The 17213-nt window shown below is 46.3% G+C and overlaps 1 protein-coding gene across 3 annotated transcripts in view; it reads left to right on the plus strand.

Annotated features, from left to right (window-relative positions):
* Window positions 1-5395, plus strand: part of LOC106577041 (protein FAM53B) — a 34333-nt gene extending 28938 nt beyond the window's left edge. For all 3 annotated transcript variants that reach the window (XM_014154721.3, XM_045700865.2, XM_014154722.3), the window contains exon 5: window positions 3790-5395. In XM_014154721.3, coding sequence (XP_014010196.2) covers window positions 3790-4149 — 360 coding nt within the window. In that variant the 3' untranslated portion in view covers window positions 4150-5395. The remainder of the gene's footprint in view (window positions 1-3789) is intronic.
* Window positions 5396-17213: the final 11818 nt, after the last annotated feature.

The following is a 17213-nucleotide window of genomic DNA, read 5'->3' on the forward strand; positions in this document are numbered from 1 at the left end:
AGGTGTGTCCCAACTTTTGACTGGTACTGTGTTTGTGTGTGTATATATATATATATATATATATATGTGTGTGTATCTATCCCTCAGCCATACTGATGCAATGGAGTGTGAATTGTGTGGATGCGTGTTGTGCTAATGGGCTAAGGCCCAGCCACCATGGGGAATTTGTGTGTGTCTGAGAGAACTTGCAGGGTAGAGAGAGGGGGTGTATTTATTTCTCCCTAAATCTCCCCTGCTGGCATCGGGCTGGCAGAGGAGTCTTGTGGCCTATTAATATCTCCTCATTGGCCTGAGTTCAAGCTCATAAAATGAAGGGGGGCGCCCTCTATCCCTTCTCTCCTCCCCTCCATTTCTGGAATGATAGGCATGGCGAGCATAGCTGAGCTGCAGTCCTTGCGGGGTTGTGGGAACACCTAAGTGGGTGGGTGTGGTGGCGGGGTGTGGCGTGGGGCCCTGCTGTGACAGCAAACTATACACACATGCACACACAGGTAGATCTGCTAAACTAGTCATTGTCTGTCTGTCTGTCTGTCTGTCTGTCTGTCTGGCAGTTATGGGTTAAGCTCTACTTCCCTCCCTTCCTTTCCTGTCCCTCCCTGTCCTCTCCCTCCGTGTGCTGTTCCTGTCCCTCCCTGTCCTCTCCCTCCCTGTCATGTCCCTCCCTATCCTGTACTGTGCTGTCCTGTCCCTCCCTGTGCTGTCCTGTCCCTCCCTTTCCTGTCCCTCCCTGTCCTGTCCCTCCCTGTCCTCTCCCTCCATGTGCTGTCCTGTCCATCCCTGTCCTCTCCCTCCGTGTGCTGTCCTGTCCCTCCCTGTCCTGTCCTCTCCCTCCCTGTCCTCTCCCTCCGTGTGCTGTTCCTGTCCCTCCCTGTCCTCTCCCTCCGTGTGCTGTCGTGTCCCTCCCTGTCCTCTCCCTCCCTGTCCCCTCCCTCTGTGTGCTGTTCCTGTCCCTCCCTGTCCTCTCCCTCCGTGTGCTGTCCTGTCCCTCCCTGTCCTGTCCCTCCCTGTCATGTCCCTCCCTATCCTGTACTGTGCTGTCCTGTCCCTCCCTGTGCTGTCCTGTCCCTCCCTGTCCTCTCCCTCCCTGTCATGTCCCTCCCTATCCTGTACTGTGCTGTTCTGTCCCTCCCTGTCCTGTCCCTCCCTGTCCTGTCCCTCCCTGTCCTCTCCCTCCGTGTGCTGTCCTGTCCCTCCGTGTGCTGTCCTGTCCCTCCCTGTGCTGTCCTGTCCCTCCCTGTCCTGTCCCTCCCTGTCCTCTCCCTCCGTGTGCTGTCCTGTCCCTCCCTGTCCTCTCCCTCCCTGTGCTGTCCTGTCCCTCCCGGTCCTCTCCCTCCATGTGCTGTCTGTCCTGTCCCTCCCTGTGCTTTCCTGTCCCTCCCTGTCCTGTCTCTCCCTGTCCTGTACTGTCCCTCCCCTCCCTCGTGCCCCTCCTTGTCCTGTCCCTCCTTGTCCTGTCCTTTCCTGTTCTTTTTCCTCCTGTGTGTTTGCTCCAGGAGGTCTCTCTCTCCACCCCATAACACACTGTCTCTCTGGGGGCAGCTTATTGTACCAGTACCATGCTTTTTATATGGAGCTAGGAAATACGCTCTGAAGATCTGTATGAGTAGCACTGTTTTGCCAGCTTGTTAGTAGGGTGTTGTTTTGACTGTTTGTTCACAGCCCCATTATCCAGGGGGATATTTCGTTAACCTCTTAGCCCTGTGTTTGTGTGTTTGTTCCCACACTAGCAGCTGTCCACACTATCCAGCTAGAACAAAATGCTATGCGCCTTCTAGGACTGGAGTGGCTTACAGGACTGGGTGTGTACTGTGTGTGTATATGGGGGTTACTGAAGGGAGGTGCTCTAGAAGAACAAAAAGCTGGGTAAACTTCAGAGTATTAAAGCTCCTTACCCCAAATCCTGGTCGTAGCCCAGGAGGATTTAATAGGAAGCATATTGCAGAGAATACCCTCCTCCTGCCGTCCACTTCCCCTCCTTCTCTCTCCCTCTCTCCTCAGTGGGCTATAGGTGGGGTTACTACAGGGGTTGAAGAAAGAGGGTGATGCCCTCAACAACAAAAAAGTGTGTGACAAAAATGCCCAACGATGCCATTAAATAGTCAGCACATGGTGTTTACATCCATGACCTTTGCTTGTCTGTATTTTCTTTTTGAGGTAACTAGAGCGAAACATTGGCCTCCAGTGTTCACCTGACATACAGTATTATAATATATTGTAGGTGTACCAGAGTATGTCTGAATGTTAGCCCTGCTCATGTTTTAGCCACAGAATGTAAAGCTGACGTCCAAAGATAGTAAACATTAAAGTTATATAAACGTATCACTTTATATTTATTGAAACATTGAAATGCCTTTTGCTCCTATTTTCTTTCTCTCATAACAAGCACGTTTTGGAAAAAACTTTGGTAAAAGTCTCTACCAGTTCATTGTAACCGGGAGGAAGTGAATGAGGGATTTGAGGAACCGTGGGCTTTAGGAACACATATCTATTCACCTCCAACATCTGCTACTGGGTGAGAGGGACGCTTAACTCTTTCACGGCTGGAATGTCTCTGGTCTGGCTCTATCGAAAGTCATTTAACGAGGGGACACGTTTTTTTAGAGAAGCAAACATTACACAATAATGCATCAATACCAATTTCAGTACGTATACTGACACAGATGGAAAAAGATGGCTATGAACTGTCCTTAAATGCCTAGAGTAGCCTACACCAGTCTGAATATAGACGTGTTCTGTTGATGATACAGGTCCACATATGTGGCGTAGACATAGCGGTATCTTGCGCTGACAGTTGGCACACAATGCAGTGAAACTCAGTCAGCCCTGTGTTGGGCCACATGGGATGTGCTAATTAAGGTTAAGGTCGGGCGTTAACAGCCGAACACGTGCACACAGCCACACGCACAGCTCTTCACATAAAACATGGTCAAACTCTCTCTCTCTTTCACGCTCATTAGTAAACGCACAGTCTCTCGCTCTTGAGCACACATGTCGTTGTAACATAAATAGCCTGCTTTGCATACCTTGCCTGGGCACAGTGTGTTTGGCGTACACACATGTCTGGTCTCTGAAAGGAGAGGTCACACCCTGAGTAAACAGAGCTGCTCCAGAGTTGTTTTTTCTCTCCTGAGGGCTTGTGACGTCCATTTACCAGGAACACAAACACTCTCTCTCTCTTGCAATGGCAATAAGCGTACCTAACCCCCTTTGTCCAACACACGATTATTCATAAGGGTCAACTAGATGATGGGTGTATGAGTTGGCCAGTGCAGTTCAGGTTTACCAAGCTAGGTCAAGCCAAACAATTGGAGGAATCGTATGTAGAACATTGTAAGTCTTCAGGAAAGTTGGTCCCTTTTTGTCTGGTGTGTGTTTTAGTTCTTCATCCCCTCAGTGCAGCAGGACAGGGAGACCCATGGGGTTGGGAGGAAGAGGATACCTTTGTGGTTTGCAACTGATTGCACCATGTCATCATTCCACTGTGTTTCCTCTGACTGAGTGACTTACCAGAACATTAACAAAACTAGCTCCCTAGTGGGAGGGTGAGCTCAGCTCCACCGGTGATGTAGGAGTCACACACCCACAGGCCATAAAGGTCAAGCTCTCAGGTTTCTCTCAACAACTCTGTGTTCCAGATGACTTCATGACATTTCTGAAGTGTACATGCATAGGTTTTGTGACCTGAATCAAGATTGAACAGTGAGACGACGATACTATAAATATTTTGTGTTGTTATAAAGTTATACTAATCAATATCTCCCTTTCCCTCGCATCTCTTCTCTCAAACAGAAGCTCCAGACCTTCCACAGCTTGAGCTGCCCTGGGTTCTCTGGTCCGGACAGCTGTCACTCATACATGCCCCCGCCCTCCGCCAGGAGCTTGAGCCAATCGGAATCTGACTTCGCCTGTGCGTCTGACCTATGTGCTGAGACTCAACAGGAAGTGGACGAGGAGGAGGATGACTCTTCTTATAAGGAGCTGGACAGTGACTCAGCGTGTAGCCTGGACTCCAGGCCCGGGTCCCCTTGCAGGGGAGTGGGGGAGAGAATGGGGCAGGGACGCACCCTCTGGAAGGGTGAGTATGGGACAGAGAAGGACATCTACCAGCTGGGGGGTGAGCTGGACATCGACCAGATCGAGAGGAACTGAATGCAACCTGAAGACTTTGGATAAAGGATTGTCATAACCTTTTATGAAGGCTGAGAAATGTTTCCGAATGTTGCGGAGAATTTGGAATTTCATGACCACGAGAAGGATGCCTTACGTATGATAGGTGGATATTGAGCGGGTTGAAATGACCTCAGAGAGAGGAACCTAGCGATTTTAGACAGAGTGGTTTTTGGAACATTATAAGGATGTTTGTAAATGCAGTGGGGGGGGATGTTGTATTGTGTGTAATGTCAACGAAGGACAAAGCACATGGACGTGTCATAGAAGGTGCTGCATGTTGAATTGGCAGATGGCTTCTTTGGTTGAACTTCGAGATCCTGCGGGACAAACAGTTGTTTTGAACTGTCTTATTGTCTTTCTGAATCTAAAGGCAGTGGCTTTCGCTTGGCGACGTGCAGCCTAACTCAGGAGTGGGAAAGTGAGAGATAGTCTTTAACACCTCCAAAAAGCCCTCTCTCCTCTTAGCCTGAGTACCTCCCTATATCCCCGGACTGAACTAACCGTAAGGTGTAAGTACTGTAGCATTAGCAGCAGGAATATGCTACAACTTCTGCTTTTCTCTACCAGACTGGGGGGACATGATGGACTGGGAGAGAGGGATGAAATAGAAGAGGAGAGAAACAGTATTTTTTTTCTCATATAGACATCACCTTGACACTTTTCTTCAACTATACCTGCAGGAAGAACATTCCCTGTTGAATTCCAAGTTAGCCCCTAGCCTCTATACCCTAGCCCCTATACTCTAGGCACTCCTGTAGATATGAAAGGAAGACAGTACCAGTATTATGGTCATTTCTTCACCTTCCCTTCTAACAGGTGGTGTGGAGGTTTCACCATATTGCTTACACCTATCCAAGGGTTTCAGATTGCCTAGGGGATAGGGGTCCATTTGGAATTCCGTAATTTGGAATTCCGAAAGTGTTCACACGCCATCGCTGAATGTAAATAAGCTTTTAATGGGTTTGGAAATAACAGGCAATTTGGTTGGTCAGATACATGTGTTGTCTTTACACCTCAGAATACCCTGCTCGAAACAAACCTTTATGACATTTTATAGATTCTAATATGCAAAATGTATATTTGAATAAACACTGAATTTTAAGTTTTCAGTTCTAATATCAATGTATATTTTTCGATATGTATTTTTTATGATCTGTTTGTGAAGGATCTGAATTAAGAGGCTTTTCTTTAACAGGATAGACATGAAATAAAAACACAAACTGCCTCTGCCGTGGTCATGTTGTGTTTCATTATTAACAGGGAAGGGTGTCATTGTACATGGTACAGCTTGACATTCAGCCTTCATGTCATAAACATGACATAGTATGTGTTTAGATACAGTAGATATGCTTCTGATCTGGTGTCCTCTAATTGTTTATAAAGTCATTTAACTGCCATTGACTTTGGCACGTCATGCCACGCAAGCTGTTTATACCCTGTGATGGATAGGGTCAGTTAGATAATCATCCGTGTGCTATATGATACCGTTACACAGCCCACCGGCACTAAACAAAATGGCAGAAAGTCTAGAATACCCTGGCAACGCCACATACCTTGAACTGAGGCAAGAGGAAGTGATGTCACAGCCACAGGAATGCTTCTTCTCTCCTCAGTTCAGTAGGAAGGCAGACAGACACGTCATCAAGGCGGTGCTGTTTTGCCTGGAGATATCCTGTCATATATTTCTCTGTCTGTCCAAGTCTGAGGGGGCTAAATGCACCTGCTGCCATATTGAAGAAAATAAGATATAAAACTAGTTTATAGAGTTACACATCTTCACTGTATTTTCTTCTGTCCTCAGGGTGCATTATTCAAATAAAGTATTAGTGGAGTGTAGTTTTCCAGCACAACAGGATGTTGCAACCAGCTGAATGCTCTTTCCATGGCCTTTCCTTTGACCGTGGCCTTGAAGTAAAACAAACTCTAACCCCAACGGTGGGGTGTTACCTTACCACACACACAGCCAAAGGCCTTAGAATGAATGCTGACTGTGCGCTCAGGGAGAAGTTCTAAACTGGTCTGAAAATATTTGGATTGCCTTTCTCTCTTGCGTGAAGGGATAGGATGTAGAGTACTCCCAATGACTCCCTCTCCTCAGATCTGTTGTTACAGCTGCCCACACAGTGCCAGAGTGGGAGTACCGGGTCGATCGAAATGTGGATGGAATCAGGGTGGTTTGAGGTGGGGAAGAAAGATGAAATGAAGGAAAAGGAGGCGAGGCTGTTGAAATCAACAAACCTCCTGTTCACAGGCCACTTCTCTCTCTGAAACAATACGCCTGGAAACACAGAATCGCGTTGCCACGGACAACACATCAGTCGCTCACTCAGACCTAAAGGTCACTGACCTCCTTCCACACACATATGCACACTTCCTGTCAGACAGGAAGTAGCAGGCTGAGAGGAATAGAGATTTAGAGTCTGAGGTAACGCAAACACCCACTCACACCACTGGCCCAGGACTATAAATAGGAGGCACTATGTAGTAGAGGGAAAAGGCCATGTTACTTAAAGTCACAAAACCAGGGCTGTATAGCCTCAATTACACGTGGAAACACTGATGTTTTAGGGGAAAGCAGAGATTTTAGTTTGTTAGCAGAAAAGAACTGTCAGCAGAATAGGCTTTCGTTCTCAGAACTACTGAGGAGTAGAGCATGGTGCATTTATTAGTCTTGTAAAGGTTCACTTCCAGACGGATTCAAAGACCACTGCAATAAGAACGTTAAGGAAAATACATCTGGTCTTCCATGTTCAAAAGGGTCTAGCTATATGGCCTTGTTCCAAAAGGCCGACCTACCTTATAACTACCTCATACTGCGTCACGACCAGAGCTTTTAGTTCACTGAATGTTCTGTATTTGTCTCGCTCATTAGGTCATATTAGTCTCCACTTTGTGCTGGGTGAGCAGAGACAGTATCTGTGGTTGACATGTGGCCAGTGTCACATGTCACTGATTGACTACCTCTCTACTCAAAGGTCAATGGGATCTGGCACCAATGCCCTACAGTCTGTCACCATGGTTTCTGCTAAGCCTTTCTCTCTATCTATACATCCTGTTTCCTTCCTCATAAGGCCAATGTTTTATTTTTGTACAGTAAAGTTACACAGACCATTTAAATTTCACTTCAAGGTGTTTGTAATTGCAGTTGTAGTATCCACACCGCATGCATATTCTAAGCCTGTGATTGTCTTTGCTTAACCGCACCATCAGAGGGGTCGCTAACAACCGCATCCGGCTGTTTAGGGGAAACGGAAAGAGAGCCTGTGACGCGACTTCCGCTTTTGCACGTTAACAAGGCGACACTCCATCTTAACTGCTCCATATTTACTGAATTGGTTGAACAGTGCAGAAGAGAACCCCCCCCAGAAAGAACCCCCCCAGAAAGAAACCCAGCGCAGGCATTTATTTTACACCTGCTACGTTAGGTTAGCTTAACAACCTTGACATAAAATGTGGCATTCAAACACGGCATCTAGCTCTTAGTGGTTCAGGTAATCCTTTTGTAAAGATTGTAATTATTGTACACATGTGCTTAATTGGAGCGTCTTTAGTACACAACATTGTTTTATATTTATCATTGCCAAATTCACTTCCTTGATTATCACGAGAGAGAGACGGAGAAACACAGAGAGAAAGGATTGGTTAAAGACGGTTAAACAGTGCCTTTTATTAACAATATAATCAGCTTCAACATTTCATTCAGACAGCTTTTACCAATACTGTACCTATAAAAGGTTGTAAGCTTATATGAAGGGCATGGAGCCATGGTGAGGTATTTATGTCTGCTGCTTTTTTCAAGATCACAACATATTGAATGAAAGTGTCGCTGAAAACTGTTGCAGGAAGCCAACATCAATGAAGGCTTTTAGATTTTAACAACAATAAGGAATGCCTTAGTTATGTCTATTCAATAGCCATCTGCTGCCAGAATTCACTGCATTCCAAGCATCAATTGTTAGGCGTATAGCCTAACTACAAAAACACACAACTGTGAGCGACTCTAAAGCTAGAGGACTCCTGATCTCCAGGAGTGATAAGTATAATTTTTGTCTTCATCTGTTGTCTTTTTGCTAGCTAGGGCCATCTACTTCAAGTGCTGCCTGTCTTCCCATTAGCCTACTTGGTGTGTGAACTGCCGACTGCTCCTACCTTGCAGATGATTGTTAACACATCAACCAGGATTAAAGGGAAGGGCAGTTTGTGACTTGTTTTGGTTATCAGTGGCTGTACTGGATGGGGAGTGGTTTCTCCTCTCCTAGGCAATCAGCAATTAGTACAGTCTGGTGTGCTCTTCACCTCTCCTAGGCAATCAGCAATTAGTACAGTCTGGTGTGCTCTTCACCTCTCCTAGGCAATCAGCAATTAGTACAGTCTGGTGTGCTCTTCACCTCTCCTAGGCAATCAGCAATTAGTACAGTCTGGTGTGCTCTTCACCTCTCCTAGGCAATCAGCAATTAGTACAGTCTGGTGTGCTCTTCACCTCTCCTAGGCAATCAGCAATTAGTACAGTCTGGTGTGCTCTTCACCTCTCTTAGGCAATCAGCAATTAGTACAGTCTGGTGTGCTCTTCACCTCTCCTAGGCAATCAGCAATTAGTACAGTCTGGTGTGCTCTTCACCTCTCCTAGGCAATCAGCAATTAGTACAGTCTGGTGTGCTCTTCACCTCTCCTAGGCAATCAGCAATTAGTACAGTCTGGTGTGCTCTTCACCTCTCCTAGGCAATCAGCAATTAGTACAGTCTGGTGTGCTATTCACCTCTGCTAGGCAATCAGCAATTAGTACAGTCTGGTGTGCTCTTCACCTCGGCTAGGCAATCAGCAATTAGTACAGTCTGGTGTGCTCTTCACCTCTCCTAGGCAATCAGCAATTTGTACAGTCTGGTGTGCTCTTCACCTCTGCTAGACAAATAGCAATTAGTGTTAGTACTTCAGTCTTCCCTGGTTTCTCAACAGCAGCTGTAAGTGTCGGTTGTGTCAGTGGCGATCTCGTCGGCAAAACTAAGACCGTTGCCGAAACAAGACGGTTCTGCCGAGTTCTTCGAGGAAGACTCCACACCACTCTCTCACTTCAGTATCTTACCTAGTTATTTTCTGATGATCTCATTTGCTCTTTTGTAGCTTTGGCAACTATGTGTGTCTTCTATACCTGCTTGCTTCTCTCCCTGTAGGCTTTACAGACTCTCCCCACCTCTTGCCTGCAACCCTTCTAATTTAGTGTACCCTGTGTGCACAACCCATGTGGAATTCTGGGTATCTGGCAGCGTTTGGAACTGCTGATCTGCGGTCAAGAACGCCTGTGCTGCCCTTCAGTCCCTTGACTTTTTGGCCCTGACAGAGACATGGATCACCCCAGAGAACACTGCTTCTCCAGCTGCTCTCTTCATCTGACTACGTTTTCTCTCGTAGTCCAAGAGCATTGTGGTGATGGTACAGGTCTACTAATTTCTCCTAACTGGAGATTTCCTCTTCTCCCTCACTCACCTGTCCATCTCCTCATTTGAATTCCATGCTGTCACTTGTCCACTCAAGCTTAACATTGTCATCTATCGCCCACCAGGTGCCCTTGGATAATTCCTCAATGAGCTTACTTGACACCTTGATAAGCTACTTATCTGACGATTGCTCACTGCTCTTTGTACTTTCTGACTTCACCCTCCCGACGTCTGCCTTATATTAATTCCTTTCCAACTCTCCTGTTCTCCTCCTTGCCTCTTTTGACCTCATCCTTTCCCAATCCACTCCAACTCACAAGGCAGGCAATATGCTTGACCTCATCTTTACTAGAGGCTGTTCACCTACTAATCTCACTGCAACCCTCCTCCAGGTCTCTGATTACCACTTTGTTTCCTTTTCTGTCTCCCTTTCCTCCAACCTTAGCCACTCAGCCACTACTCAGATGGTCATGTGCCATCGCAATCTTCACTCTCTCTCATCTTCTATCATCTCTCCATTCTGCTAAATCCTTCTGCCTCCTGATTCTACCTCTTTGCCCCTACTAAAATCAAACTTTATTTGTCACGTCCTGACCAGTATAAGGGGTTATTTGTTATTGTAGTTTGGTCAGGGCGTGGCAGGGGTGTGTTTGTTTTGTGTTGTCGGGGTTTTTGGGTATTGTTCTTTATATGTTTTTCTTTGTTTTGGCCTGGTATGGCTCTCAATCAGGGACAGCTGTACTTCGTTGTCGCTGATTGGGAGCCATACTTAGGTAGCCCTTTTTTCACCTGTCTTTTGTGGGAAGTTGTTTTTGCACTGCTATGGTTAGCCTGCAAGACTGTTTAGCTGTGTGTGATTTTTTTATTTTTTTATATTATTTATTTTTATTAATTATTTTTATTTTTTTCTTGTGTTCTCTTGAATAAAGTTTAAGATGTTCACGAGACCCGCTGCGCCTTGGTCCACTACCTTTGACGACGGCCGTTACAGTGCCGAATACAAGTGTAGACCTTACTGTGAAATGCTTACTTTCAAGCCCTTAACCAACAGTGCAGTTCAAAAAATATTTACCAAGTAGACTAAAATAAAAAGTAACACAATAAGAATGAGGTTATATGCAGGGGTACAGGTTAGTTGAGGTAATTTGTACATGTAGGTGGGGGTGAAGTGACTATGCATAGATAATAAACAGCGAGTAGTGGTAGTGTACAAAGGGGAGGGGTCAATGTAAATTGTCAAGTGGCGATTTTATTAATTGTTCAGTGGTCTACTCTCCTCCCTTTCCGCATCCTATGACTCGCACTGTCCTCTTTCCTTCCGGCCGGTTGTGCCCTCCCCTTCTGCTGCTGCGTACTCATTGTGAGCTTGCAGAACAGGGTTGCGGGCAGCTGAGCGAAAATGGCGAAACTAACTTCCAGAGGATCTATAATCCTTTCACTCCCTCCTCTCTACCTTCTCTTCCTCTGTATCTGCTGCTAAAGCCACTTTCTATCACTCTAAATTTCAAGCTTCAGCCTCTAACTCTAGGAAACTATTTTCCACCTTATTCTCCAGCCCCTCCCTTCTCCCTCTCTGCGGACGACTTAGTCAACCACTTTGAAAAAAAGGTTGACGACATCCACTACTCATTCACTCAACCTATTGAGTCCACTGGTCCCACTCACACAGAACTACCCTACGCCTTGACCTCTTTCTCCACTCTCTCCAGATGAAATCCTGCGACTAGTGAGATCTGGCCGCCGAGAACCTGACAGCTCGACCCCATCCCCTGCTCCCTTCTCCAGACCATCTCTGGAGACATTCTCCCATTCTTCACTTTCCTCAACTCATCACTGACTGCATCCCCTCTTCTCTCTGTCACGGAGGTTCTCCGCACTGTCAAAGCTGACTCTCTCTCTCTCCTCTGTTCTCATCCTTCTAGATCTATCCACTGCCTTTGACACCATGAACCATCAGATCCTCCTCTCCACCCTCTTAGGGCTGGGTGTCTCAGGCTCTATCAGATCCTCTCCCACCCTCTCAGGGCTGGGCGTCTCAGGCTCTATCAGATCCTCTCCACCCTCTCAGGGCTGGGCGTCTCAGGCTCTATCAGATCCTCTCCCACCCTCTCAGGGCTGGGCGTCTCAGGCTCTATCAGATCCTCCTCTCCACCCTCTCAGGGCTGGGCATCTCAGGCTCTATCAGATCCTCCTCTCCACCCTCTCAGGGCTGGGCGTCTCAGGCTCTATCAGATCCTCTCCACCCTCTCAGGGCTGGGCGTCTCAGGCTCTATCAGATCCTCTCCACCCTCTCAGGGCTGGGCGTCTCAGGCTCTGCAAAATCTTGGATTGCATCCTACCTGGCAGGCTGCTCCTACTAGGTGACGTGGAGAGGATATGTTTCTGCACCACATACTCTCACTACTGTTGTCCCCCAGGGCTCAGTTCTTGGCCCTCTTCTCTCTATACACCAAGTCACTTGTCTCTGTCATATCATCACATGGTCTCTCCTATAATTGCTATGCCTGACAGATATCTTAGCTTGGATGTCGGTCCACCACCTCAAGCTCAACAAGATGGAGCTGCTCTTCCTCCCAGGGAAGGCCTGCCCGCTCAAAGAACTCTCCATCATGGTTGACAACGCCACAGTGTCGCCCTCCCAGAGTGCAAAGAACCTTGGACAACACCCTGTCGTTCTCTGCAAACATCGAAGCAGTGACTCACTCCTGTAGGTTCATGCTCTACAACATCCGTAGAGTACGACCCTACCTCACACAGGAAGCGGTACAGGTCCAAATCCAGGCACTTGTCATTGCCTGTCTGGACTACTGCAACTCGCTGTTGACTGGGCTCGCCGCTTGTGCCATCAAACCCCTGCAAAGTATTGAGAACGCTGCAGCCTGCCTGGTTTTCATCCTTTCCAAGTTCTCCCATGTCACCTTGTTTCTCTGCACACTCCACTGGCTTCCAGTCGAAGCTCGCATCTATTGCAAGACCATGGTGCTTGCCTACGGAGTGGCAAGAGGAACTGCCCCTCCCTACATTCAGGCTATGCTCAAACCCTATACCCCAACCCGAACACTCTATTCAGCCACCTCTGGTATTTTATCCCCCCCTTTCTAGCTCTGACTTTGGTGATAACTATTTTATTGAGGAAAATGTACTATGACTGTGATATGTGGTTGTCCCACCTAGCTATCTTAAGATTAATGCACTATCTGTAAGTCGCTCCGGATAACAACGTCTGCCTAAATGACAAAAATGTAAATAACTACTCCGTTCTATCAATTTTGTCACCGAGTGTGTTAGTGAGAGTGTATAAGAGGGAAACACAGCACTGTGACTCTGTGGAAGGACACGTGCTGAGAGAAAGGAAACACATGCTCTGTGTTTTTCCCATAAACTCTCCTATCCTTTGTGAGGCGAAGGGGACTGGGCTGACTGTTGACTGGCTGCTAGTGATGACTGAATGCTGAACAATGGAGGACTGAAATAGTCGAGACGTGGCAACTCTCTTCCATATTCACGATCCGTCATGTTTGTCACGTCTGGCCGGCTTGTGGGCCTTTGATTGTTCCAACTGTCCTGGATCCACAACTGTCACCTTTGAATGTAGACCCCTTTATGTCTTTCTGTACATATGAAGGATGGACTTGTGTGTAGGAGTCAATCAAATCAATCAATCAAATGTATTTTTATATAGCCCTTCGTACATCAGCTGATATCTCAAAGTGCTGTACAGAAACCCAGCCTAAAACCCCAAACAGCAAGCAAAGCATGTGAAAGAAGCACGGTGGCTAGGAAAAACTCCCTAGGAAAAACTCCCTAGAAAGGCCAAAAACCTAGGAAGAAACCTAAAGAGGAACCAGGCTATGAGGGGTGGCCAGTCAAGGTTCTTTAGCATTATGCTCAACCTTTATTCAGATTTCACCATCAAGATGAATGCACAGTTACTTATACAACCGTTTTGTGTGTACATTGACTACATTGTGTGTTTATTGTATTTGTCAGTCCAAGTAAATACTATCCATATGACCCCCTATCTGCAGTATACACATAGCTAAATCCCCGGCTTACATCAAGTAACGGAAACAGATCTGTATCTCAGCGACAGAGGGACGTGTGGAGTTGAGCTGAACCCTATTCTGTACTGTACTATATGAGAGGGAGCTGCTACAACCCAGGACTATGAGGACTCTGCCTGTCCTGGGAGTTAGGGCCACGGGTGTTTGTTTAATCTAGGCATCTGAGGGAGAGGCAGGCAGGCAGGGAGGTTGAATGGGACTGTATGTGCTGTTGTCAATCTACAGTGATTAGAGAGCCAGTGAAAACACAGAGGACCTGTGAAAACATGTAGGAAATGCAGCTGTCATGTGGCATGACCTTTGATCCGGAGTTCAGACCTTAGCGACTTGCCGCCTCAGCAACCTTAGTGACTGGTTAATGAAGGACTGGTTAGTGTGTTTAGCCACCTGGGGTCGTTATTGGTGTGTTAGGCATGGACATTACCTTTGGTATGTTGAAAAGTGCACTCTGTAAGATTTTGAGGGCTGCTTTTTGCTCATTCATCGTCTACAGAAATGCATCACTGAAATTTGAACAACAATATGCATAAATATCGGACAGCTCAGATTTTTTTTCTCCACAACAAATGTTACATTTGTACTGCTTTGGGAGTGTTGCCCCAACTGCTACATTCTGAGCAGAGCAAAGTCTTCAGAACTTGGATTTCAGCAGGTAGACAGACATCTGACAGAAATCATCTTTAAAGACCGTACCCCTAAAACACAGACAGCATTCAACCTTTGACCTATGTCTTGCTCATGACATCCGCCTGTGGGTGTGAGAACTATGTACTAATCCCAGTATCAACACAGGACTTGGCAGTACTGGTAATGAGAGGAACAACAGAGAAGTGTACCAATTAGAGTTCAAGGTGAGTGTCTTGGAATGACTCCATGTCAGTTGTAAAGACGAGTAAACTTCATCCAGTACATTCTACACTTTTCTAGTGTTCTGTGGGATTGTCTTTCAGTGTGTGTGTGTGTGTGTGTGTGTGTGTGTGTGTTTTCTCCTCTCTCTGTCTCTGTGTCCACACGCTTGTTCCAGCTTTTCTGTAACACTGTGAACTTAGAGGCCCAGCTAGCTGTCAGATAGCAGAGCCTGTGCAATCCATCTCAACACAGTCTCTTCAAAGAGAACAGACAAGCGCCATCTTACCATTTGTCATGGGGGTTTATACACAATGTGAAACATCTCAGTGAGCGTACAGAGAGAAGAAAACATTCACAGCTCTCCTAACTTTATGGGCCAGGAAAAGGAAACTGATCGGAGAGTTTGATGCTCTGACTGAACGATGGCAGATGCTACTTTTAGCTCCGCCACGAAACAGGCGGGAAGCTCCAACCGATGGGAATTCCATGATCTGCAACAATTGTTCCACATCCCCGTGGCCCCTCACTGGATCCCGTGTGGAGAGAGTGATGTAAGCCCATGCCCAAATGGATTTCCCAGGTCATCTTGATCTGTCTGTTTGTCTGGCATTGGCTGGGGCAGTGATATTCTCTCCCAGTGACTCTCCTGGTTGGATTGACCTGTGTGTACCAGAAGTAGAGAGGTTTCAGAATACATGATCCGTAAGTGCGTTTCAGAATTTCAGCCATGGTGTGCTGAATTGCTCAGTCGACCGTACTACCTGGCACACCACCCTTCACGGCGGCCCTGTGGGTACTAACAGGAAGGGGTGAGCGCCTGCCACACACCCAGCTACACATCTGTAAACATTTGCAGACGAATGGGCTGCTGTCGCCGATGTTATCACGAGAACATTAGCCAGGACAAGAGGAAGGGGCTGATTGTAATGGGTTACTGGCTGACCAATAGGGAGACAGCAGATGTTGTTTGGGTACAAATTCATTGTAATTATGCATTGTTGAAGTTTATTTGAGTGTAATCATGAACTCTCTTACATGTTCTGTGTTGTATTGCAATGAAGGACATCAGGTCAGAATGGTGCCTCCTTCTGCTGAATGAATAGCATAATTGGAATCTAATTTCAAAGGGATCTGGTAAAAATCTGTTATCGTTTTATCCTAAATATGTAATAAAAGGAGGAAAAGTAACCAGGACCTTGGAATACTATCCAATCTGGCATGAGACTGGAATGTGAAGGGACTGAAGGGATTGTGCCTGTAGTTGTTCAGGTTCCCACAACTGTTTATATGCTTCTTATCAGTTGCTGTTCTTTTAGCATAGGTCTCTGTCAGTTATAATGGTATTTGGCATAAGTGTCTGTCGATGATAGCCATAGGGGGGTTTGATCTAGCAAGAAGGTGTAACGCCCTGGCCATAGAGAGGGGTTTTTGTTCTTTATTTTGGTTAGGCCAGGATGTTACATTGGGTGGGCGTTCTATATTCCTTTCTCTATGTTTTTGTAGTTCTTTGTTTTGGGCCGTGTGTGGCTCCCAATCAGGCACAGCTGAAGCTCGTTGTTGCTGATTGGGAGTCACACATAAGGAGCATGTTTTTCCTTTGGGTTTTGTGGGTAATTGTTTCTGTTAGTGTTTTGCACCTGACAGGACTGGTTGGCTGTCGGTTTTCTTGTTTTGTTTGTATAGTGTTCTTTCTTTATTACATATTCAATGATGAACACTAACTCCGCTGCAACTTGGTCTACTCTCTCTCACACGACAGCCCTTACAGAAGGACAACAATGTTTGGAAAACTCCTCCAAACTACTGGTGATCCGCCTTTTTATTCAGTATTTTTACTTTTGTTTTGCCACTCAAAAAAATAAAAGTACAGTACAAAGCATTGACTATTTTGATCATATGACAGAGTTAAGAAGTAATAATACACTGAGTACATAAAGGAAAATAATAAAAAATAAGTAAGCCTCCAACCCCAACCTCCCATCCATGTCTCCATCCAACCTTTCTGTGCTACATCGTTGGGGAAGTGTAATAATGTGACACGAGATATTCCATGTTATGGTTTTAGGTCAAATTAACTTCTTCAGATGTTCTTGACCTTCTATCTCTCTCTCACACACGCACATGCAAAACATCACATACACTACATGATCAAAAGATTGTGGACACCTGCTCGTTGAACATCTCATTCCAAAATCACGGGCATTAATATGGAGTTGGTCCCCTCCTTTGCCACTTTTCTGGGAAGGCTTTCCACTAGATGTTGAAACATTGCTTTGGGGACTTGCTTCCATTCAGCCACAAGAGCATTAGTGAGGTTAGGCACTGATGTTGGGCGATTAGGCCTGGCTCGCAATCGACATTCCAATTCATCCCAAAGGTGCTCGATGGGGTTGAGGTCAGGGCTCTGTGCAGGCCAGTCACGTTCTTCCACACCGATCTCGACAAACCATTTCTGTATGGATTTCGCTTTGTGCATGGGGGCATTGTCATGTTGAAACAGGAAAGGGCCTTCTCAAAGCTGTTGTCACAAAGTTGAAGCACAGAATCATATAGAACGTCATTGTATTTCCTTTCACTGGAGCTAAGGGGCCTAGACCGAACCATGAAAAACAGTCCCAGACCATTATTCCTCCTCCACCAAACTTTACAGTTGGCACTATGCATTTGGGCAGGTAGCGATCTCCAGACATTCGCCAAA

Source organism: Salmo salar, chromosome 18 (assembly GCF_965601325.2).
Source record: "Salmo salar chromosome 18, fSalSal1, whole genome shotgun sequence".
Classification (NCBI taxonomy): Eukaryota; Metazoa; Chordata; class Actinopteri; order Salmoniformes; family Salmonidae; genus Salmo; species Salmo salar.